Source organism: Carcharhinus amblyrhynchos, unplaced genomic scaffold (assembly GCF_965287045.1).
Source record: "Carcharhinus amblyrhynchos unplaced genomic scaffold, sCarAmb.v2.hapA scaffold_39, whole genome shotgun sequence".
Classification (NCBI taxonomy): Eukaryota; Metazoa; Chordata; class Chondrichthyes; order Carcharhiniformes; family Carcharhinidae; genus Carcharhinus; species Carcharhinus amblyrhynchos.
Genome location: NW_027649780.1, coordinates 6,831,474 through 6,857,404, shown reverse-complemented (window position 1 = coordinate 6,857,404; position 25,931 = coordinate 6,831,474). Strand labels below are relative to the sequence as shown.

General features: G+C 43.5%; 1 protein-coding gene, 2 non-coding genes and 1 pseudogene across 3 annotated transcripts; 2 read left to right on the top strand and 2 right to left on the bottom strand.

Annotated features, from left to right (window-relative positions):
* The first annotated feature begins 2,534 nt into the window (after window positions 1–2,534).
* On the top strand, window positions 2,535–9,032 carry LOC145363576 (T cell receptor alpha variable 38-2/delta variable 8 pseudogene; annotated as a pseudogene).
* Window positions 4,490–4,562, bottom strand: trnak-cuu (transfer RNA lysine (anticodon CUU)). The gene has a single exon. It is a non-coding gene; the product is annotated as a tRNA-Lys (tRNA).
* Window positions 9,033–11,245: 2,213 nt separating the features above from the next.
* On the top strand, window positions 11,246–14,929 carry LOC145363575 (uncharacterized). Its single transcript, XM_080218759.1, has 4 exons — window positions 11,246–11,288; window positions 11,438–11,732; window positions 12,136–12,176; window positions 14,616–14,929. The coding sequence occupies exons 1-4, from the start codon at window positions 11,246–11,248 to the stop codon at window positions 14,927–14,929; spliced, it is 693 nt and encodes a 230-aa protein (XP_080074885.1).
* An 8,665-nt stretch (window positions 14,930–23,594) lies between these two features.
* Window positions 23,595–23,667, bottom strand: trnak-cuu (transfer RNA lysine (anticodon CUU)). Its single transcript has one exon. It is a non-coding gene; the product is annotated as a tRNA-Lys (tRNA).
* Between the last annotated feature and the right edge of the window lie 2,264 nt (window positions 23,668–25,931).

The following is a 25,931-nucleotide window of genomic DNA, read 5'->3' as shown; positions in this document are numbered from 1 at the left end:
ATTAACGGTTCAGGAAGGACAGACGGTAATATTGAACTGCAGTTACGAAGCAAAATATACAGACAATTATCTTTTCTGGTACATCCAATATCCTGGGGAAGCTCCGAGATATTTATTGAAGAAATATGGCACGGGTGGCGGAGAAAGGTCTTCAGATTTCCCTGACCGGTTTTCTGCTGATTTGGACAAAGTCAAGAAAACTGCTCCATTAAATATCACCGGGGTCCGTATCTCTGACTCTGCCATGTATTACTGTGCGCTGAGCCCCACACTGTTGCAGAGGTACAGTCAGCCTGTACAAAAACCGGCAAAGACACTCTCACCTCCTCTCACTGAATCAGATCTGTGACCTGGATCATGAACTGTTCATATGACTAGAACACATTAAAAAGACCAACTTGCCCGGACGCTTTATTTCTGCGATGCTGAATGTATCATTCTCTGTAAAATCCGTCTTTATAGTAGTTTCCCGGGTCTCCGAGCAGCCCTTTAACTGGGAAATCGTGGTGAGGCCATAAAGTATCTGCTGCAAACAAATAAATTCACCGAGGACGCAGGGAAATCCCCAGGGGATCGTTTCTCAGCGGAGCTGAATGATACAACACAGGCCGTCCCGTTGAAAGTGTCTAAAACAGAGCTGACAGACTCCGGGATGTACTACTGTGCACTGAGTCCCACATGGACACAGAGCTGGGCTGAACCTGTACAAAAACTGTCAGAGCCTCACTCAACATAACAGAGCGTTAGGCAAACATTGTGATCAGAATGAGTCTGAAACGGAACCTAAAATCCTGGTGAATTCTCAAACTATTAATTACAATAAATGGTTTATTACTAAAAAATATATCACCAAAAAAGCAACGTGGCAGTTTAGAGAATGAATATGAGAATATTTATAGAGTTTGATGACCCAAACTCTTTCGCCGTCACTGTAGAAAACAAAGCAGACAATTTGGACTCAGCAAAACATTTCAGTTAGTAATACGGTAGGTGCCATGGACCAGGTACCATGCCCTGAGGTGGCGCCAGATAACCAGAGATTCCCATTAGGTTGCTCCGTGATTATACCTGACAAAGTTCGGCAGTTGTTTCCATTTCCTCCTGCAATAAGGCTGGCCAGGAAACTCCCCTGTTCTTTTCACTTGTCATTCGGCTCATTGGAAGAATTTACAAGCAGATCATCAACCCGTGTGACCGGGTAAGGAACACATCCTCTGTCGCCATGAAGTCGAGATGGATCTCAGAGTTTCTGGTCCAAAAGACCTGTTTCTGTTCTACAGCTTCCGTAATTCACACATCACCTCTTGCACTAAATGCGCTGTGGTTTATGGTGGTTTCAAGACGCGCAGATATTTGAAGTTAAGTTTATTAGTCACAAGTAAGGCTTACATTCACAATGTAATTAAGTTACTGTGAAAATTCCCTAGCCGCCACACCACGGCGCTTATTCGGGTACACTGAGGGAGAATTTAGCATGGCAAATGCAGCTAACATCCTTCGGACTGTGGGAAGAAACCGGAGCACATGGAGGAAACCCACGCAGATACTGGGAGGACGTGCAAACTCCACACGGACAGTGACCCAAGCCAGGAATCGAACCCGGGTCCCTGGCGCTGTGAGGTAACAGTGTTAACCACTGTGCCGTTTCCTGTAACTCCAGCTGTCACCTGTGACAGGGGAAACTGACGGTTCTACAAGTTTTAGCGAAAGATGAGGTCTTGGGGCATTATCTGTGAAAGAGCGACTTTCAATTTTATGTTGCTGCATCGGATTGCGGGTTTTTATTGTTGCAGTTTATCACATGTTTTATTAATTTGATGTTATTACTACAACAACTGCTGCCTTTGTCATTTTGATTTTGCAACACTCTGCAATGCTGAGACTGGGGAGAGGAGTGAACAACAGGAAGCAGCATTGCAGCTTCTCTCCCCCCATTGAAATTGGGATTGTTGCTCCATCTGCTGCACCATCCCCACCACATCCACTGGGGGCAATCTGGACAATGGGCTGCAGGCAGACCTCACTGCGCCTGCGCCACAATCACACCCTTCGCCCGCGGCCATCTTGCGTTGCCAGGGGAGACGGCCAGCGGCCATCTTGCGTTGCCAGGGGAGAAGTCCAGCCGCCATCTTGCGTTGCCAGGGGAGACGGCGTCCCGCGCGCTGCACTCTGGTTGAAATCCCCTCCCGCACATGCGCCCAGGGAGTTGCATTTTAATCTTTTAATATTTTGAATCTTGATGATTATTATTCACATCTCACCCGTCAGACTTTCGGTTCCTTCTCCATTCGGGAACATCGTTTCTGTTTTTATTGCGTCTGTTTTTTAATCACCCCCGCGCGGTGCGCTCTGGGAAAATACTACAGCACATGCGCGGTTCCGCCATCTGTCTCTTCATAAAAATATGTATTTTATTTAATTTCAATTCCGCTCATGGCGGGATTTCTGGGCGGGAATTTCTCTCATTTTCTACATTTCTGAACCGTCGCTTTTTCCTCGACGGGGGGAGGGGCTGATGGTGACATCACGGCAATATGGCGGCTGGCCCCGCCTCTCTTCAGGTCCCGGATGTTCCGCCAACGAGCAGCGGCTGGGCCGGTGTGGGCAAGAGGTGACACTGGGCGGAGCAGCGCCTGGGCGTATTACAGCGACCCCTGGTGGCCAGGAAGGGAAATAGCAGCAGGACAGTCTCTGCCCAAAGGCTTCCCCAGTTCAGCTGCTCAGAGACACTGGGAACCTCTTCAACTGGAAACTTCAGCTTCTCACATTCACCCCCTGTGTTCAGTCATTGTTTAATAGGCAACCTCTGTAGTGAAATCAGAAACAACTTGTTCACATTAAAGGGGATGGGGATCTGAACCATTCTGCTCATAAAGCTCTGCTTGCCTTGGAATTTCAATTGAAATGTTCAAGATGAGAATTTATAGATGTAAGTCATGTTGCATGTGGAACGCAAATGGATCCACTCTGTGCTACACAACTTTGCCATAAACTACATCCTGTCCTGCGCTTCGCTCAGTGCGAGGGGTAAGGAGTGAGTGGTCAGGGAATGGATTGATCTCAACATCGACAAATGATCAGGATCTCGCTGGTCTCAGTACTGAACACTGTTGGGATTAGGCACAATTCCCCCATGGAATGAGAGAGAATAAATTGGGCTCCGGTTGAAACTCCTCTGATACCAGTGAATAACTTTGGCAAACACCACACTTCAAACAGACAGACCGAGAGCAGTTTCCAATTACAGGAACTGAAGGCGAGGAACTGATCTCGTTAGAAAGAACAGAATAATAATTGGTGGAAGCTTTATTTAATCGCCACAACCACCTTCCCTTTCCAGCCGCTGAACTGTGAATATATTTTTGTTGTGCTGTGTGATTTCTTTCTGAGATTATTACAGGTATCGCAGGTAGAAAAAAAAGTTCATTTTTAAACATCTATTCTCAAGATACCAATCTTATCCCCACATAATCATCTATGTAATTTATATAAATGACGAAGAATGGGACAGCCGGCATAGGTACTTGTGAAACGCCATTGGACGCTGGCTTCCAGCCCCAAAGGCAGCCTTCTGCCATCACCCATGTTAGTTCCCCGGGCCCCATGAACGTGTCTTGTTTATACCATATATTCATTTGGGGTGATTGAATTGAAATGCCCTTTACCAAATCAATCATCTGCGTTGAGAAATTAAAGAAAGGTTCTACTGAGATTTGAACTCGGATCACTGGATTCAGAGTCCTCACCATTACACCACAGAACCGAACACACCACAGAAACCTGCAAGTGATCATGCAATACTTCTGCCAGTTTGAATCAGTCCCATTCCGCAATCGTGTCAATTACCCACAACAATTCATATTTAAAGTGTCTATGCTGGTTCCCCCATAATACTGAGTACATTACCTCCTACTGCATTAAGTTTCATTGTAGCTCATCACATTCAAAGAGAACTGTTGGCATCCTCCTATATAAACCTTACTGTAGTAAAGCCGCGGAACAACACCAGCTTATCACAACTCTCAAGTACTATTAAACTTCATAACTGAATGCGAATCTTAAACCCAAATCTGGAAATTATGTGTGTAAGTGGAAAAAGTAAATCTACTCCACTATTAGCCAGGTTTGCGTTGAGTTGAAGATGTCATGTTCAGATCGTCAAGAACAGTAAAAGGACATTGATAGGTTGCAAAACTCTGACGATGGAGATGATGATACGGGGTAAAATCTGGCTAATAATGGAGTAGATTTTATTTTTTCCACTCACACAAATATTTTCCAATTTGGGTTCAAATCTGGTGCTAAATGATTTTTAAAAAACTGTCCACTGAATTAAGCACAAAACTGTCCGACTTCCAAAGGACTGGAGGCACCTTTCATTCAGAAAATAGTGATTGAGATATTAACAAAGCAAGATTGTGAACGACTCATTTTAAGCGGTGACATTCTGGAGAAATGGAATTCTCCCAATAAAGTTTTAGAATAATGGCGCCCAACGTGGGGCTCGAACCCACGACCCTGACATTAAGAGTCTCATGCTCTACCGACTGAGCTAGTCAGGCACATTACATCAACCCTACTTCAAGTCCTAAAATAGGCAGATAGCAAATGTGCATTTCCAAATGGCATCTCGTTATTCTGATTTCAAAGTGTAAAATGTACTCGATCGAAAAAATCGCCAAGGTTCCAATGCATTCCTGTCAATCATCATTAACATCATTCACATCTTCCGCTTCTTTGCCGCAGCTCCTTCTAAGCATAACAGACTCCTCTTACATCTTTCATCTTTATTATTTTTATCGGAAACATTTTGACATGACCTTCTGAACTAGTGTGTATCAGGTTTGTGTTGGAAAAACCAGCTTGTTCACATCGGTGAGCTGAGTCACTTTAGCAAACACAGAGAGTGGGAGAGGCCTCAGGAGAAACAAGCACGACTCAAAGAGCAAACCAGTTGGAAATTTGGCAGAGGCCGCATCACCACAGATTCTAGAACCTGAAATTATAAGATCATCCAGCCACACTGACTCATTCACATCACCATAACCATTGCCTTGACCGCACTGATTAGAATATGGGAAATAAGGTCATAAGGGGGCCATTTGGTCCCTCGAGCATTCTCAGTTGCTCAATAAGAATATCCTCAACTTTTAAACTGTTCTGTTTACTTTTCTGTAGCATCTTAATCTGGTGAATATACAAATAAGGTGAATATCCCTGGAGGATGATGGTTTAAATCTGAAACGTTAACTCTGTTTTTCTCCAGACTTGTTGAGTTGATCCAGCATTTTTTTGTTTTAATTTCAGATTTCAATACCCGCAATGTTATTCTTTTATTATCTGAAGAATAAATAACAACATTTGTTCATCTGGGACTATGGTGACTTTATTTGCCTTGATCTTATTAAATGGTGGAGCAGGATGAATGGGATCTATGACTTTGTCTTACTCTATTTATTCTGTTTCCTGGCAACACCAGATATGACGCCAATTGCTTCCTCTGGCAGCGCTGATGACAAGTTTATGTCACTAAATTCAGCATGGCAAATAACTGTGGGAGAGTGTCTTCGAATCACACCACTGCCAGATGTTAATTCGTTTTAAAGGTCATGGAATACATTTCGTTGTTCAAATAAACAAAAGAAAAATGCAATAGAATGTATCATTGCTCATTTTAACAGGAGGAAGGAGCAGAGGTAATGTGGACACAGATTGATGTGGACAAGAGACAGGTTTGTGGAACTAATCTAATTTCTCCTCCAGGAGGCCGAATTTGTTTCGAGTCGGGCTATCGCCGTGTATCCATAATATACTGATTATCATGCCCATCTCCAAATGCTTTGAATTTCAAAACCATTCGGATTTCAGGATTTGCCACCAACATTAACTGACCTTTGGAGAATTTTCTGGATCATCTGATTCTAAACTTAGGAATCACTCGGCAAAAAATTCTCGAGAAGGAAGAGCGACATCTAGTTTCTTCTTGAAAACACACAACGTTTTGGCCTCAACTACTTTCCTGTGGTAGTGAATTCCATGACTTCGCTACTCTCTGGGTGAAGAAATCTCTGCTCACCTCAGTCCCAAAAGGTTTAAACCTAACCCTCAAACTGCCACTCTTAGTTCTGGATTCCCCCATCATCGGGAAAATTCTTTCTGGATCTATTCTCTCTAATCCCCGAGAGGGAGCACAGCGAAGATTTAACAAAGAACAAAGAACAATAACAGCCCGGGAAACAGGCCCTTCGGCCCAACGAGCCCGGCCGCCATTTTAACATTACCAGTCCCCCCCTCCACCCATGACCCTTATCTTTTGTTTTATGGCAATACACATTGAGGGAAACTAATTTAGGGACAATTTATTACTTCCTATCAGCCTAATAGCACAGGCTGATTTCTGGGATGGCAGGTTTGTCATAGGAAGAGAAACTAAATCGGTTAGGATTGTATTCACCGGAGTTTCGAAGAGTGAGAGGGGGTCGCATTGAGACTTGTAAAATTCTAACATAGTTAAGCAGTGTAGATTCAGAAAGAATGTTCCGAGTGATGAAGGAATCCAGAACTCGGCATTGTAGCAAAGTAGGTAGCACTGTCTGTGTGGAGTTTGCACATTCTCCTCCTGTCTGCGTGGGTTTCCTCCGGGTGCTCCGGTTTCCTCCCACAGTCCAAAAATGCGCGGGTTAGGTTGATTGGCCATGCTAAAAAATTGCCCTTTGCGTCCTGAGATGCGTACTTGGAGGGATTAGTGGGTAAATGTTAGGGATATGGGGATAGGGCCTGGGTGGGGTTGTAGTCGGTGCAGACTCGATGGGCCGAATGGCCTTTTCTGTACATTAGGGTTTCTATGATTCTAACTAGGGGTCATAGTTTGAAGAAAAAGGGGTAAGCCTATTAGAACTGAGATGGGAAGAAATTTCTTCATCCAAAGGGTGGTGAATGTATAGAATTCACTACCACAGAATGTATTTGAGGCCAAAACGTTTTCAGATTTCAAGAAGAAATTAGATCTAGCTCTTGGGACTGAAGGGATCAAAGCATATGAGAGGAAAGAGGAATCAGGATATTAAATTTGATGATCAACCATGTTCAAAATGAATGGCGGAGCAGGCTCGATGGGCTGAATGGCGTATTCCTGCTTCTATGTGTCTATGTGATTCCCCCTGGAATTTTATTAGTTTCTATACGATCTCCTCTCACTCTTTTGAACTCTAATAAATATAATTCTAACTGATTTGTTGTCTACTGAAATGACAAAACTAACATCCCAAGAAACAGCCTGGTAAACCTTCTCTGCAATCCCTCTGTAGCGAGGACATCCTTTCTCGGATGAGGACGTCAAAGCTACACGTCAAAGCTCCGAGTGTGGCCCCAAAAATGCCCGATAGAATTGCAGCAAAACATCCCTATTCCTGTACTCAAATCCTCTTGCTATGAAGGTTAGCATATCATTTTCCTTCTTTACTGCCTGCTGCAACTACATGTTTACTTCCAGCGACTCACACGCGAGGACATCAGGCTCTTGCTGAGTATCCATCTCGCTCATGCTCTGTCACTTTGGGGTATAACAAACTTTAAGCCCAAATTTTGAGATCAAAGTTTAGTAAAGTCATCCCTCAAAGTTTAAAGTCATCCCTTCTACTTCTACCTGAACTTTTGAAGATAGAGATGGAGCGACACAATATCCATAATCCGCTCTGAAAAGATTGTTGGAACATCTGACGATCAATGATTTGCAACAATGAAAATCAGATTAAATATCACCAGGCGCATTCAAAAAGAAGAGAAATTAAAAATATATTTCATCCTGAGGAGAATGTATGATCAGCAGTTGTTGGAATCAGAAGTAAAATAGGCTGTTTTAAAGTTATATAGTGTAGTGCTCTTTTTCCACAGGAGAGGGCAGAAGGACATTGCATTAAATTCATTATCGGAGCGAGTGTCTTTATTGAAGAAAATCTGATTGAGGGAAGAAATGTAGAAATATAATTTTAACACTGATAACAATCTCTTTTTTTGAAATATTCTTATTCGTTTTCAATGTTGCTATTCCTATAGTTATGTAACAAATGTTCGATGGGTAGACCAGTTCCCATTACACAAGTTCCCAACTTATCGAACGATACTTTAGGACTAACATCAGGACCTTGTCATACCGGGACTGTTCACAGTCTGGAATGAAACTTTAGAAAGAACGAGAGAGCAAAATGCACTGCAATTGTTGGAAAGTAGAACAAAAGGAAAATTATAAGCTTTCCCGCAATAAAAGAGCTATAACAAGGAGGAAACAGCTGTTGTCATTTATAACTATCTTGTGATTGTCATCCAGCTCACTCTGTCTCTGTTTACTGTCTGTTATCTCACCACTTGGGTGTTTCGCAGCACCACTGGGGGCAGAAGGTACAGCGCTGAGAACATCTGTAGACAGGAAGCTGATGATAAGGATTAGACTTGATGAAATCAAACACCCAGCTCCCCTTCTACAGAGTGGACAGCGGCAATGTGGTTGCTCGGTGTGTGGGTAATGTGGGCACCATTCCTGATAGGTAATTACGTGCAAAATACATTGACCGTTTGTCATGTTTCCCAAACATGGTTCCAGATCCGCCCATGATCCGCCCGCCTGAACATTTTCTATTTTGTTAATTTCAGATCTGATTCATGGAGATTCTGTCACCCAGTCGCTCTCATCAGATGTTAAGGCAGAAGGCGAGATCGTGACTTTAACCTGTAACTATCAAACCACGGAGAGCGACTATAGGCTGTACTGGTACCGACAATTTCCAGACACGCAGCCCGTGTTTATTCTGCGGAAAGATCCTGATGGTTATGAACATAAAGCAGATGTTTTTAAAAGTCGGTTCTATGTGGATCTCCAGGCCGCGAACAAATTCATCAGTTTAAATATATTCGACCTAAGCCTGGCTGATGCTGCCACTTACTACTGCGTGTTCAGACGCACAGTGATAGAAAGAAGGCCCACCTTCGTGCAAGAACCTGCTTATATTGGAGTAATGCATTTGAGGATTGCTTAATGGTCAGATGTTAACTGAGCTGTCAGCCTCTCAAACACACACACACAGAGGAAACCAAGATAACGTCAGGTGAAACCACCACCTAACTGTTCCCAGCAGCAGTGGAAAAAACAAACTGCAGAGTCCAATCTGTCAGGCCGATCCAGCACAGAACAAGACTCGACACATTCTTCCAAAAGACAACCATGCCACTTTTGCCGTCTTGCTCTACCAGTCAGTGGAGAGCTGGAAGCCAGTGAATGGAAATACATCGAGCTGCGATACAATTAACGTCATGGTAATGTGAATATACCCGTTGTTTGCGACCGCCGTTTGGAATTAATTTTTCACTACAGCAAACTGTTGTAAATTTCACTCCAGTCAAAGTGAATGGTCATTCAAATCTCGCATCTGTCCGTTCCTCCATCCACCCTACTGTCCGTCCGTTCATCCATCCACCCTCTATTATCCACTTAAAGGCCCCATAGTTCACCCTTCTTTACACATACATCCCTCCTTCAATAGTTTTGTTACAAAAGTTCGTTCTATTTCAAGCTAACGGACTCACCGATCTTCAGAACAAGAATCAAAACGAGGGCCCATAAATTCTTTCACAGTTTTGTTCCCTCAAAATTGAAATTCCCACAGACTTTGAACGGTTCCGGATGTCAAGCTAGAATCGAACTGTTAGAAACCACCTAAGCATCCCGCTGTTTCGCAGTTAATATCTGTGTTGTGGGTTTGATTTCATTTGATCCTATCAGTCGCTATTTGACTCTGGCTAATAAGGAGTGTAAGCTGAGTCAGCTGCTCTGAATAAAACAGGAAGTACAATTAGTAGGCCAGTGAAGCTGTGCTTCTTACTCAGACAAAGAAGGTGGTTCTAAAATTGGACACTGAGATTCCAATTTACAGGATTGAATATAAAAGTAGGGAGGTCTTGCTGCAACTGTACGGGGCACTGGTGAGGCCGCAGCTGGAGTACTGTGTGCAGTTTTGATCGCCGCACTTGCGCAAAGATATTTTGGCCTTGGAGGGAGTGCAGAGGAGGTTCACTAGGCTGATATCGGAGTTGAGGGGGTTGAGCTATGAGGAGAGGCTGAATAGACTGGGCTTGTACTCGTTAGAGTTTAGCAGGATGAAGGGGGATCTTATTGAGACGTATAAGATGATGAAAGGGATGGATAGGGTAGAGGTGGAGAGGTTCTTCCCGCTCAGAAAGGATAGCAGGACTAGAGGGCACAGCCTCATGATAAGGGGGGGGCAGTTTAGAACAGAGTTGAGGAGGAGCTTCTTCACTCAAAGGGTGGTGAATCTCTTGAATTCTCTGCCCGTTGACGTGGTGGAGGCTACCTCGCTAAATATATTTAAGACGCGGGTAGATAGGTTTTTGGTAGGCAAGGGGATTAAGGGTTATGGGGAGAAAGCAGGAAAGTGGAACTGAGCCACTTCAGATCAGCCATGATCTTATTGAATGGCGGGGCAGGCTCGAAGGGCTGGATGGCCTACTCCTGCTCCTATTTCTTATGTTCTTATGTAGGACGTCGCACTCAGGACAAAGCAGCCCCGTTTGATTCGTGCTGCTTGCACCAATATTTACTCACTCCACAAACGATGTATAGTGGCAAACTTCCAGACCATACCTACGATGAAGTGCAGGAACTCACCAAACCTCCTTTAGCACCACATTTCGGACACAAAACAGATACAATTTAGAAGGCTATGCGAACACTACCACTATCCGGACTTGGAAATATCCTCCGTGCCTTCACTGTCCCGCGGTCTCGATAAATATACTGGAATTTCCTCCCTAATAGCGCAGTGGGTGTACTTACACTGCAGGGAAAGTAACCGTTCAAGAAGGCAGTTTACCATCATCTTATCAAGGGCAGTTAGGGATTGGTAATGTCTGCTGCCATCGCCAGCCAAGGTACACCCCTGGAATTAATAACAAAAAATAATCTACTCGACAGCAAGTAGACCAAGGCATTCACTGCTGTGGGTCGTGGGGTGAGTCTCTGTGTTCTGGCTGCCGAGGAGTTTCGACCGAAAGTTCAAAGTTGTGTTCACCATTTAAATTCTTGAATTTAATTTGAAGGATGGGCGTGGCCTAATTTACCAATCCTCGGGTCAGAAGCATTTCAATTCAGCTCTGAGCTCCAGTCTCCCAGAGCAGTCCAACTCTGCAGTCTCAGCTCCCCGTCATATAAACCTCAGTTCCAGGCAGCAGAGCAATGAGAATCCTTTTTCTTTTCACCGTGTGTGCCTATTTACCCCGTGAGTACCGATCAAACTAACCCACATTGTGTGGATTGGACATAACGCTGCCCCAATTCCATCTCAGTTACAGACAGTGTGTGGGGTTTTAGCCCCGTTGTGCGGTTCGGCTCTGCTGGCCCATTAAACTCTCTGTGTTTAATTTGCAGGATTTTTTAGTCAGTCAGTGACACAAAGCCCGGCAGCGGTGACCAGGAAGGAGTGTCAGTCTCTCACCATCACCTGTGTCTTCAGTGGTGTTTATGAGTTACAAAATGGCCATTTCTTCAGACAAACCCAGACCGGGACAGAGCGGGAGCGGATCTCCAGCGGAGGGAGATTTATTGTGTTGGTGAATAAAGCAGAAAAGACATTTTCGCTGGAAATTAGGGATATGAGAATTGAAGACACCGCCACCTATTACTGTAAAGCTCAGCACTGGTACTACACACATGGAACACCACAGTGGAAGAGAGGAGAACAAATACTTCAATATTTCTGAATAAACGAAACAATAATTTCCAGGACACGGACCATAGGTTGCGAGTTCTTGTTCCTATCGTTGCAACATGGTTGAATTTCGTTGAAGTTTCCTCCATTCAGTTATCTTCCTTTAACTTTTTATTCTATTTATACGAAGTGTCCATCTCCGCTCTGTTCTTGGGCCATTTTGCCAAGAGTTCAGAATGTCCCAAGGAACAGTTTGTTTAAATGGGAGATATAAAACAATCATTCTTCATTATTGATCTATAAACCCTGAATAATTGATAAACGCTAATTATTCAGTATTTTTTTCCCAGTAGTTTACATTGCAAGTCATTCTTGTACTGGGCTAAGTGACAGCGCTGACACTGTGGGGAGAATGGAGATTTACAGATGGGTCTGGGACGGTGGTGACTGTCTCAGCTGGTAAGTGACTCCAAATCCGCCAGTGTTGCAGGCGATCCAGGTTAGTTTTCACAGTCAGCTCATTCTTGTAATCTGATCACTTCAATCCTCTGTGACTACAAGAGCAACGTGGGGGAAGGGGGTTCCTGTGGAAGATTTTCAACTGCAGCTTTAGATTTGGGAGCAGAGTAGGAAACTGGAGTCGGGGTCGAGTATGGGACCAGATTGAAGAGGCGTGTGACCACTAAAGGTGAGACATCGTACGGGGAAGGCAATGTCATTGACCCCATAATGACATTTAATGATTTAGTGGTAGTATCGGATAATACTAATAACATCCTGGGCTTTCTGTCTCCCAAGTGGTTTCACATGGCGCACATTATGAACACTACGGCTGTCTTCTCTCGCCATAGATGCTGTCAGACCTGTTGAGGTTTGCCAACATGTTTCTGTTTTTGATGTTGATGTAAATCTTTAGCATTATATCATAGGTTCATTAATGTACGTGTGGAGAAAATGATTCAAATTAAAGAAATGTTGAATATGATGCTACTGAGATAAAAGAAAGAGAAATTAGGAAGAATGTGGAATGCGCTGCCACATGGCGTGGTTGCAGTAAATGGCGTAAGGACTTTTTATGACGGTGTGAAAAATCGAGCAGGGAGGAGGACACAGTGCTCAGTGTACAAAAGTTTCGTTAGGGTTGGAGTTTGAGGGGAGTAGGCACTTGTGCAGTGCAGACAAGCGTACTGTGAGCCGAATGACCTATTTATGTTCTGTAGAATCTATAGAATATAAAATGCAGAGGGGATTCTGACTGCAAAGCATGGGGAACAATCAACCAATGCATGGAAGGAATTGAAAATCTCAGGCACATTGAAAAGGCAATTTCCACAGTAACTAATAGTGAGCAAGTCAATCGGGGAAACTGAGCACGCTAATCTCAACTGATAGTGGAGAGTGTCTGGGACAGGTTCTCATGTTGGCAAGAATTCGCAAGCAGCAGGAAGAGAACAACTCAGATTTAGAAATCCACTGGTATTAACTGTAAATCATTCTAAAAATATAAATTATAGAATTGATGGACGAAACTGTGCAAAGAGTTAAACTGTATCAAAGTTTGATCTTTGACACATGTATGCAATATCAGTTTCATTTAATCAGTTTCGCTGGGCGAGTATGGCTGTCTTCGCCTGAATCTTGATGTGACCCAGGATATAGAAAGGCAGGGTTACTGTCAGTCAATCAACTCTGGACAGCAATCGTTATGGTGAGAAGAGTGAACTTTCATATAATTCCCTCAGGTTTGTAAATCCTCAAGAAGCAGACGCTAAATAGACAGCATAAAGTGAGATATCTGAGAAGGACATCATTCTGGCCAAGTGGCTATTCTTTGCGGGTGCTGCTGAACTTTACCTATTTTACTTTCCTGCTCTTCAAAACCCCCGGAATTCTAATCTGATTCTGGAGATTTCTTCCATTTGCCGTTTTAAAATGACTACTGAATACGTTTCCAATATCACATCTCCAAATGATCCAACTGAGCAAAATTCGCTGTGTGATAAAATAAAAATCATCTAAATATTTGCCCCTCGCTCTTTTGCCATTTTTTTCAATTCATTTTAGGGATGTGGGTGTCCCTAATTGCATCTGAACTGGGTGGCTTGTGAAGCCCATTTTAGAGGGTACTTGAAAGGCAACCACATTGTTGTGGATCTCATGGAATCATAGAAACCTACAGTGCAGAAAGAGGCCATTCGGCCCATCGAGTCTGCACTGAACACAACCCCACCCAGGCCCTACCCCCATATCCCTACATATTGTACGCACTAATCCCTCTAACCTACACCTCCCTGGACACCAAGGGACAATTTCTTAGCATGGCCAATCAACCTAACCCGCACATCTTTTGTCTGTGGGAGGAACCTGGAGTACCCGGAGGAAGCCCACGCAGACGCGAGGAGAATGTGCAAACTCCATACAGACAGTGACCCGAGCCGGGAATTGAACCCAGGACCATGTGATCTGGAGTCACATGTGGACCACGCAAGATAAGAATGTCAGATTTTCTTCCCTGAAGGACCTTAGTGAAATAGATGTGGTTTTGACGACAGGTGACAATGATTTCATGGTCATCATTAGACTTTGATTCAACATTGTTTTTATGGAATTCAATTCAAGATTGAACTGAAATTCACATTTCACCATCCGCCGTGGCACCATTCGTACCTGCGTCCCCAGGGTATCCCGTGGATTACTAAATCTCTGGATTAATTAATCCAGTGCATACCACTATGCCACAGTCTCCCCAATTAAAGTTAATAAATGTCGAACACACTTCAATGAAACAATTGCGACAAAATGGCCAATTATTGACGCGATGTTTCCCCCGGCAAACTAACATGCAACGTGGGTAATGGCATCATAGAAATATTGTGCATTATTTTATAGGTTCTGCAGAATCCAATTCATCTGTGTCACAGACTCCGTCTCTCCAAACCTGTGCTGCTGGCGACACCGTTACTTTAACCTGCGAATATCCGGGATTTTGCCAACACACGCTCTACTGGTACCGTCACTCTCCGGGCCAGAGCCTAAAATACCTGTTTAAGGGATACACATCAGGCGAGGAGAACAAAGAAAACGCTGCCGGGGCGAGAATTTCTGCTTTTATCGATCCAGTCGAAAAAATCAGCCGGTTAAAGATCTCCAAGCTGCAACTGAGCGACTCCACTGTGTATTACTGTGCACTGAGCGGGCGCAGAGCACAGTGATGCAGAAAAGGGAGAGAGCTGTACAAAAACCTAGACATGGTGAGGATTTCAGAGACAGAGATACAGAACAAGGAGGGAGCTGTACAAAAACCTAGACATGGTGTGGATTTCAGAGACAGTGATACAGGTCAAGGAGAGAGCTGTACAAAAACCTAGACATGGTGAGGATTTCAGAGACAGTGATACAGATCAAGGAGAGAGCTTAGCAAAAACCCGATATGGCGAGGATTACAGACACAGTGATACATAAAAAGGAGAAGCTGTACGAAAACTTGGACATGGTCAGGTTTTCAGACAGTGATGCAGACCACGGAGAGAGCGGTACAGAAATCTGAACATGGTGAGGATTTCAGACACAGTGATACAGAACACGGAGAGAGTTGTACAATAACCTGAACGTGATGAGGATTGTAGACACAGTGATGCAGAACACGGAGAGAGTTGTACAATAACCTGAATATGGTGAGCATTACAAGAATCTGTAATTTATGTTCAGGCTTTTATTCAGCTCTCTGTGTTCTGTATTACTATGTCTGTAATCCTCACAAAGTTCAGGTCTCCGTCTTGCCTGTAAACTTCACCATATTCCAGGTTATGTACAGCTCTTTCGTGTTCTGTGTCACTGTGCTGCGCGCCAACTCATTTCACAGTCAGAAACAGCAGAGTTGCTCAATTGAAGTTTGGAGACCTTTAACCGGCTGATTCAGACTGAAGATTGGATAGAAGCAGAAATTCTCCCCCTGACAGCATTGGCTTTATTCTCCTCTCCTAAAGTGTGTGGCTGAAGCACACATTTCGGAGCCTGTCCTCGGGTCTGACGGTACCATTGTATTGTGTACTGACAGAGACCTGAATATTCATAGCTTAAAATAAACGTGTCATCGGCAGCACAGGTTTGTACAAGGGAACGTGGTGACACAAGTGAGCTGGCATCTGCACTGTAGAAATAAAATGGATTGTTTGTTTAGTCACTGTTTATCCCGGAAACTTGTCAATCGGGTGAATACCTATCGGTTGCAGCAATATGTTTAATTGAATTTAGGGGCGGCACAGTGACGCAGTTGCCAATGTTGCCTCACAGCGCCAGGGACCCAGGTTCAACTGCAGACTCGGGGCACTGTTTGCACGTTCTCTCCGTGTCCGTGTGGGTTTCCTCCAAGTGCGCTGGCTTCCTCCCACAAGCCCAAAGCTGTGCAGATTTCGTTGATTGACATTGACCCCAGTGTGAGAGGGAGATTAGAAGGGTTTATGGGACAATGGACTGGAATTGGGTGGCCTGTGGTCTGTTTCTGTACTGTAAGGATTCTATGAATTTATTTCAAAATGCATTGATTATTGGAGGACAAAAAGAAGCGTGGCAGATATTCCAACTTTTTTTCACGGAGAATTGCGGAAGGGGTGGTGCTGGGAACAGGATTAGCATTAATTTTAAAATGGTAATTGAGGGGGAGAAACTTCTGGGACAGGACAGGATTCCAGTGGGGACCAAAGAAGAGCGAATGGGTACATTGGCAGCGCCTTCAAATTCTGCCATTATTGACAGAATTGTGCTATTTTTTGCTGAGTATGATTCTATTTTTATTAAATATCTACGAATCAATATATTGGTGAAGTGCGAACCAGAGAACTAAATCGTAAATTTCACTCTTCTCTTCAATGAATCAATTGCTGTCTAGATTTAATTGCCCGCAGGAAAATCAGCAGTCTTGTGACCCTGTAAATATCAAGTTTCAGCACAGAACAGAGATTTTCATCCGCACCTATTATACCAAAATAACAATGTATACCTGTGGGTCAAAAATTGACCTTTGGCCTCAGTTCAACACTGTCTGCCGTTGGGCTATTTACCTCTTTGAATCCATCAATTCTACCTATTTGCAAGTTGATTTCATTTTATTTCTATATCTGAGTTGTTTTCTGTCTGTTCATGGCGGTTTCTAACCGTCATGAAAACTTGCCCTAATTCCTCTCAGTTGTCGGTTGGTTCAGACTGTTCAGTTTCCGCAGTGGTTTTACTGTTACTCACTGGGAACTGCCTTCAGGGTATGTGAGAATTTCATTCTCTTTAGTCTATTGGCTGGTTGTTCCTGTCCTCTCCAAACAGAATAGTTCACAACATTCTACTCTTCCCACTTAACACCAATAGGCCACTAGGTCCAGCTGGTCGAAGCTCGTCCTCGTACACCCCTTCTCCACTGGAATCCGAAATAACCATTTACACCCTGAATTCTATTTCTACTTATTCCTCTCTCCCGCCCGTATTTTTCAAACTGTGCCATAAATTCATCACGCTGTTTCTCCAAAGATCGAGTTTCACATTCTGAAGTGTTTCCGTGTAAGTACAGCCGAATGTTTCTACCTCTTCTGATAGACATTTCACATTTCATATTTAATGCCTAATTCTGCCAGAGACCAGGGATCCTGGTTCGAATCCCGCCTTGGAAGTTGATGGAAATTGACTTCAAATTTAAAAACATTATATCAGATCTAAACATACCTGAATTGCACAGCGAGTCCCCAAGGTGGATTAGTCTACCATATTTAATTTAAAAATTTAAAAATTTGAAGTTAGGTATCTGCTGGTGACTGTGAAACCATTTCCGATTTTTAGAAAAATGTGATAGACAGTAATGTGATTGACTCTCAACTGCCCTTAAAAATGGCCTAGGCAGCCATTGATTTGAAGGGTGATCAGGGATACACAGTAAATGATGGCCAGCCAGCGACGCCATGTCACACGAATGATTTAAAGGAAAAAAATCAGCTCTCTCACCGAAGGACTAGTTTGTGCAATGGAGCTTCTTGGAACTACAACACAATGTTCAGTGTTTCTTTGCCGTTTTTCATGTCTTACCGGCCTTCGAGAGCCAAAAGTCAAAGTTTTTCCAAACTTTCGATATCCATACACATTATAGATTATTTATAGTCTCGGGCGTGTAATAAACTCATGCTGATAAAAAGCAGATAAGAAGTAAATGTCAATGAGGTACTGGGACAGGCAATCCAAAATTGCAGCGCAGATCAATACCTGCAGTGACAGGAAAACGGGTACATGACACAAATAGCTTCAAGGTTTAATTTTGTAGTTGTAGGTGACATAAGATAGAAATATGGTAGACTAGTCCACCTTGGGGACCCGCTGTGCAATTCAGGTATGTTTGGATCTGATCATCTATCTAATGTTTTTGAAATCGTTAAAAAACGTAATGCAAAATGATTTGTCCACCATCAGCGATCAATATGTGGAAGAGAATGCAATTCAAACTTTTTGCAATTCTGCTAAAATGATTGTTTATAGGAAGGAAATAAAACTCAGGTAGGTTACAATTATTTTTAGTCACTGGTTGCACATGAAATGTCACCTACAACTATAAAATTAGCTCTTGAAGCTATTTGTGTCATGTTCCCGTTTTCCTGTCACTGCAGATATTGGATCTGCACTGCAATTTTGCATTGCCTGTCCCGGTACCTTATTGACATTTCCTGGGGCAGAGATAAATCCTGTTCTCAGTGGCCTCGCCCTCTCCCAGCGGAGAGCAGGTAGCATGGTTCGGAGTGTCCACAATGCATTTTTATTAATTGATGTGACATAGGCGTCGTTGCTGGCTTGCTGCCTATTCTAAGTTAGTAAGTATTCTAAGTTACCCAGTGCAGTTGAGAGTCAACCATATTGCTGTGGGTCTGCTATAACATGTAGGTGAAACCAGGCAAGGACGGCAGATTTCCTTCCCTGAAGGACATTAGTTAACCAAATGGGTTTTTCTGACAGCCGACAATAGCTTCATGATCATCAGTAGATTGTTAATTCCAGATACGTTTATTGAGTAGAAATTCCACCACTTGCCCTGGTGGGTGACAATAAAACCTGTCTGTTTCCTGCCTGCAGTCATGCGTCAAGCAGTTGCAAACCCACAGAATGTTGGTATTCAATAACAAAGCGTGGAACAGCTCAGTGTCACTGAGTTCAAAAAATGCAGAAACGCGAAATTAATTCACAAAGTTTACGTATTTAAAGTCATCCAGATACATAATGTTCTCACCAGAAAAAAGAACGCATCACTGAGAGACTGAACCCCTCTTCATACAGAAGCAGCACAGTTCTGCAAATGTAACATTTACAGAAATGGTGAAAATAAATTCAAGCCAATTCGCAATTCACCAAAGTAATTAACGTTTACAATAACCCGAAAATATTGCATAGCAGCACCAGCATTGTGAGTGAGTGGAATGTTTTCATTGGATAAATTTAGAAATTTTAGAACTTTATTAAAAAATATTGCATTGGATTTCAAACACTTTTGCGGTAGATAGTACAAACCGCAGCCACTAGATGTCGCCGAGATTAAACATTGCAGGAACTCTGAATTGTTGAACCAACGTTCAGTTTTTAAAGTAAGCCACACAGTAACCTCAACAGACAAACACAAAATCACAACAACTTGGGATTGAATCCCTCAGCAGCCCCTAAAATCTGAATAAAGGGCATAAACAAAATCGTGATAGAATTCATGACCGTAAATTGTTAAACACAAACGTGAGTCCTCAAGACTGACAGGTGGTAGAATGCGGCACTTTATAGTGAAACATCGCCGCCAGCAGAGGGAAGTGTCGAGCCGAATTCCAGACTCGCAACAGCAAATAGCAACAATATTCATAGACTCACAGAATCATAGAATCCTTAGAGTACAGAAGAAGGATATTCGGCCCATCGAGTCTGTACCGGTCATAATCCCATCCAGGCCCTATTCCCATAACCGCACGCATCCATCTCGCTAATGCCCCTGACACTAGGGCAATTTAGCTTGGCCAATGAACTAAATGAAAAAAAATAAGTAAAAGGACAAATGTCGAAACAGATATAGTAGATTAGCATTGATAGCAAACGTATGTAGTTTCAAAACAGATGTTACGAGTTGCCAAAGCTGGTATTGCTGTTGGAATGCTAAAGATATTCACACTCATTGAACTTGGCCCTCCGCATTGTTTGTGTCTTGTCGCGGGTAATATGTGGACTTTATTCACAAAAGCGCCCAGTACCAAACGTCGAGTTAGAGTGCACTTTCCCACAGTTTTCTTCCATCTTATAAGAAAAAGGCAATTAGATTTTCCCCGATGTGCTGACTATTTTGTGAAGCGTATATCCACAGTCATACTTTATTCACTTGAACAATTATTTATTAGTGTCACATGTAGGCTTACATTAACATCTGCAAATACGCCAGTGCGTAAATCCCCTTGTCACCAGACTCAGGCGCCTTTTCGGATACACTGAGGGAGAATTTGGCACGGCCAATGTACCGAACCAGCTTGTCTTTCCGACTGGTGGAGGAAACCAGAGCAGCCAGTGGAAGCCCACGGAGACACGGGGGGAACGTGCAGCCTTTGAACAGGGAGTGACCCAAGCCGGGAATCGAACTCTGGTCTGTGGCACTGTGAGGCAGCAGTTTTACTGGGAAATAGCTATTTGAATTTTTCGTATTTTGTCTTTCCTTAACTACAGTTCCTCAGGATCCATTCAATCTGTAAAGGGATTGACAGAGTTCGACGACTGGCTATTTCTTTCAGTCAAGATGACAAAGGGATGTGGTTCCCGTCACTTTCCCTCACCGGGAAGGGAAGTCGCGACTACTCTTTAGACAATTCATATGTTCAAATACGAACCACCGGTAAAATGAGAAGCTATGGATAAAGGCTGCACTTACATCAGATCAATAATATCCATTTCCTGGAAATGCAAGGGCGGCAAAACTACATGAGCTGGATTTGTGTGGGCGTCACTGACATAAATCAGCCGATATTTCAATGTTCCCTCCCCATTCACTTCCTTCTGCTGTGAACTGTGTGCGGGTTTCTTATTGAGATTTCAAATGCAATGATGTACTGCATTGTGCAATTATATCTATTGTCTCTCATTCTGGTGATGCTAACATGTACGGACAGGAGTTGGACCCAATAACAAAAACTGATTGTTAATTTTATTTTCATGTTTCTTCAATGATTCATCATGTGAATTTTATTCCAGGTCCATGTCTCTCGGACCGTGTGCTTCAATCCCCCGCTTGGAAAAGTGTCCAGAGAGGGGATTCCGTGCAGTTAGATTGTAGCTACGAGGTATCCAGCTTTTATGCGATGCATTGGTACAAACAGAAAGCCGGTGAGGGACTGGAATGGATTATAAGGGAGTCGTCTGGCACAGGCCGAAGTGGTCGTTTTGAACTGAATCTTGATACCACTGCGAAACGCGGCCATTTGATCATTGTAAGCACGGAGAACGAGGATGCTGCAGTTTATTACTGTGTGATTGAGCCGCACACTGAGACAAAACACGATAGTCGCTGTACAAAAACCTCGCCCCAAGTTGCAGTTCCGGAACAGCTGCAGCAACCACTCCAATAACGCAAGACAAGCCAGGAGGCACAAACGGAACCTGAAGTGTCTGCATCCGTAATTCTCATTAGATGGGCGCTTTGACCAGAGAGACTGGCGGGCACAACATTCACTATGCTCATTTTTCAAATGGCTATCAGAGGCTAGGAACCGTGCGATGAGTAACTCACCTCCTAAGTCCCCAAAAACAAGGGCCAAATTAAGTGTATGATGAAACAGTCCCCACTTGCCTGGATGGGTCCAGCTCCAACAACACTCAAGAAGCTTGACACCATCCAGGACAAACAACCCACTTGATTGGCACCACATCTGTAAACATCCAGTTCATCCTCTGCCGTCGATCAGTAGCAGCAATTTGTATGTCCTACATACAAGATGCACTGCAGCAATTCAACAAACATCCTTAAAACAGCATTTTCCAAATCCACGGTCACTTCCATCTAGAAGGACAAGGGCAGCAGCTAGATGGGAATGCCAACACCTGCAATCTCCCCTCGAAGCCATTCACCATGCTGACTTGGAAATGTATCACTGTTCCTTCGCAGTTACTGGCTCAAAATCCTGGAATTCCCCCTTAACGGTATTGTAGGTCAACCCACAGCACATGCACTGCTACGATCCAGAAGGTAGCTAACCACCACCTTCTCGAGGGCAACTAGAGTTGGGCAAGAAACATTGGCCAGCCAGCGACGCCCATGCCCCACGAATGAATTAAAAATAATGATAGCATCCTCTACCCTATGGGATAGAGAATTCCAAAGATTCACAAAGCTTTCTGTGGAGCAAGTCCTCCTCATTTCAGTCCGAAATGATCAGCTCCTTACCCTGAGATTGTGTCCCCTTGTTTTAAATTCCCCGAGAGAGAAAATGATATCTCTGAATGCATCTGATTAAATTCATTCATTGCTGGTTAGGTTTCCATGAGATCACATTTCATTCTGCCAGACGTCAGAGAATTTCTGCGCAATTTACCCAGCCTCTCATCTTGGGACAATGCCTTCATCGCAGGAAATAATCTAGTGAACCTTAGCTATAACCTCCCCAATGGAAGTATATCCTGTCATCAATGTGGAACCCCAAAATTGCGCACAGTATTCCAAATGAGGCTTCGGCAATACCCTGAGCAACAGCAGCAAGCCTTCAATGATGACAAAACTTAAATCTATACTCAAGATTGGAAGGGAAATGTGACTGTGGATAATTGACATTGTACAAATTCCTTTAATCGGTATCTGGGGGAATCTGGAAGATGAGGTCGTGGTATTTCTTTACCCTGTCATCTGTAAACTCCACTTCTTCCCAATACCTTATGTCCGACACTCCTTGATCCTCCTGTCCAGGTAATGCTCGGGTTCACCAATTCTCTGTGTCACTGGCAGATGAAACTAGAACTCGGTGACACCAGCTAATTGATCCTGGGAGCTGGACGGTCAGAGGCAGCTGGAGCAGAGGCAGCAACAGAAACAGAAAGAAATGTGACATGAAAGTGTTTAAAATAGGACCTGTGTCAATTCCTTTCAGTGACGGATGTCTGCTTTGTGTTGCCGTGACCTTTCACATGAGTTGCAGTGATGAAGCCGCTGAGGCTTGGAAATTGAAAGTTGTACATCAACAACTTTCTAGTTAACAACATCCGTGTTTTATTGGTTAAGAAGTCAATTTTTCTCATGCCAAAGGATGACAATTTGAAACAGAATCCTGTTTCTGGTGTAAAGCAATATCTGAAATGAAAAATAAAACGCAAAGGTTTCATACTTCATAATTTGAAACTAGTCACAGTAACTTCCCTGGTGGCCTACTGGCTTGCGGTCAGTACTCTTTATTCCTGCGGCCTGGGATCGATTCTCGGTCAGGGAATTAAAAACTTATTGTTATGCAAAAACTATTACTTAATTAGTTGTCTGTACCAGTAAGGCAGATATACCATTTTGCGTTGAGTTGAAAACGTCATGTTCAGATAATCAAGAACAGTAAAAGGACATTGATAGGTTGCAAAACTCTGACAATAGAGCTGATGATACAAGGTAAAATCTGGCTAATAGTGGAGTAGATTTTTTTTCCCACTTACACAAATAATTTCCAGATTTGGGTTCAAATGATTAAAAAAAACTTCTCACTGCATTAAGAATAAAACTGTCCGACTTCCACAGGAATAGAGGCGCCTTGCATTCAGGAAACAGTGATTCAGGTATTAACAAAGCAACATTGAGAACGATTCATTTTAAGCGGTAACATTCTGGAGAAATGGAGTTCACCCAGAAAAGCTTTAGAACAACGACGCCCAGCGTGTGACTCGAACCCACGACCCTGAGATTAAGAGTCTCATGCTCTACCGACTGAGCCAGCCGGGCACATGGCACCAACACTCCTTCAAGTCCTAAAATAGGCGGACAACAAATGTGCATTTCCAAATGGCATCTCGTTATTCTGATTTCAAAGTGTAAAAGGCACTCATAAGAACATAAGAAATAGGAGCAGGAGTAGGCCATCTAGCCCTTCGAGCCTGCCCCGCCATTCAAAAAGATCATGGCTGATCTGTCGTGGCTCAGTTCCACATTCCCGCCCTCTCCCCATAACCCTTAATCCCCTCTCTTCTCAAAAACCCATCAACCCGCGTCTTAAAAATATTTAGCGAGGTAGCCTCCACCACTTCAACGGGCAGAGAATTCCAGAGATTCACCACCCTTTGAGTGAAGGAGTTCCTCCTCAACTCCGTTCTAAACCGCTCCCACTTTATCTTGAGGCTGTGCCCCCTAGTCCTACTATCCTTTCTGAGCGGGAAGACTCTCTCCACCTCTATCCTATCCATCCCATTCATCATCTTATCCGTCTCAATGAGATCTCCCTCATTCTTCTAAACTCTAACGAGTACAAGCCTAATTTATTCAGCCTCTCCTCATAGCTGAACCCCCTCAACTCCGGCATCAGCCTAGTAAACCTCCTCTGCACTCCGTCCAAGGCCAAAATATCCTTGCGTAAGTACGGCGCCCAAAACTGCACATTGGCCATGCTCGGAATCGGAATCGGAATCGCGCCAGGGATTAATTTGTATCTTTTGTTTATAAGCAAGAAGGTATCAAAGCGACTTAATTGATGTGTTCAGAATGTTCCATTTTCAGGGAGTAGAATGTCGTGTTACAGATACATTGTGAAGCCACCGCTTCTCCTTCTGTCTGAATTGCTGAGGATACCGGCTGAGTGACAGGAGCCCCATGAGCCAGGTCTGGAAAAAGTTTCCTTCTGTCTGGAGGAGGGCGGCTCATAAGAAAAGATTCTCCTCTCCAGGTGCAGTCTAAAATCTGAATAAGGGGCATCAACAAAATCGTGATAGAATTCATGACCGTAAATTGTTAAAAACAAACTTGAGTCCTGAAGACTGACAGGTGGTAGAATGCGGCATTTTAGAGTGAAACATCGCCGCCAGCAGAGGGAAGTGTCGAGCCGAATTCCAGACTCGCAACAGCAACCAGCAACAATATTCATAGACTCACAGAATCATAGAATCCTTAGAGTACAGAAGAAGGATATTAGGCCCATCGAGTCTGTACCGGTCATAATCCCATCCAGGCCCTATTCCCATAACCGCACGCATCCATCTCGCTAATGCCCCTGACACTAGGGCAATTTAGCATGGCCAATGAACTAAATTGAAAAAAAATAATTAAAAGGACAAATGTCGAAACAGAAATAGTATCTTAGCATTGATAGCAAACGTATGTCGTTTCAAAACAGATGTTACGAGTTGTCAAAGCTGGTATTACTGTTGGAATGCTAAAAATATTCACATTCATTGAACTTGGCCCTCCGCATTGTTTGTGTCTTGTAGCGGGTAATATGTGGACTTTATTCACAAAAGCGCCCAGTTCCAAACGTCGAGTTAGAGTGCACTTTCCCACAGTTTTCTTCCATCTTATAAGAAAAAGGCAATTAGATTTTCCCCGATGTGCTGACTATTTTGTGAAGCGTATATCCACAGTCATACTTTATTCACTTTAATAATTATTTATTAGTGTCACATGTAGGCTTACATTAACATCTGCAAATACGCGAGTGCGTAAATCCCCTAGTCGCCAGACTCAGGCGCCAGTTCGGATACACTGAGGGAGAATTTGGCACGACCAATGTACCGAACCAGCTTGTCTTTCCAACTGGTGGAGGAAACCAGAGCAGCCAGTGGAAACCCACGGAGACACGGGGAAAACGTGCAGACTCTGAACAGGCAGTGACCCAAGCCGGGAATCGAACTCTGGTCTGTGGCACTGTGAGGCAGCAGTTTTACTGGGAAATAGCTATTTGAATTTTCCGTATTTTGCCTTCCCTTAACTACAGTTCCTCAGGATCCATTCACTGTGTAAAGGGATTGACAGAGTTCGACTACTGGCTATTTCTCTCAGTCAAGATGACAAAGGGATGTGGTTCCCGTCACTTTCCCTCACCGGGAAGGGAAGACGCGACTACTCTTTAGACAATTCATATCTTCAAATATGGACCACCGGTAAAATGCGTAGCTATGGAGATCAGATCAATAATATCCGTTTCCGGGAAATGCAAGGGCGGCAAAACTACATGAGCTAGATTTGTGTGGGCGTCACTGACATAAATCAGCCGACATTTC

What these genes read in the sequence shown, in the direction of transcription:
- LOC145363575 (XM_080218759.1), top strand. Translation starts at nt 11,246, where the DNA reads ATGAGAATCCTTTTTCTTTTCACCGTGTGTGCCTATTTACCCC. An exon ending in CGTGTGTGCCTATTTACCCC is followed by an intron (nt 11,289 to 11,437) that starts GTGAGTACCGAT and finishes TTTAATTTGCAG; the next exon opens with GATTTTTTAGTCAGTCAGTG. An exon ending in GGTGGTGACTGTCTCAGCTG is followed by an intron (nt 12,177 to 14,615) that starts GTAAGTGACTCC and finishes TAGGTTCTGCAG; the next exon opens with AATCCAATTCATCTGTGTCA.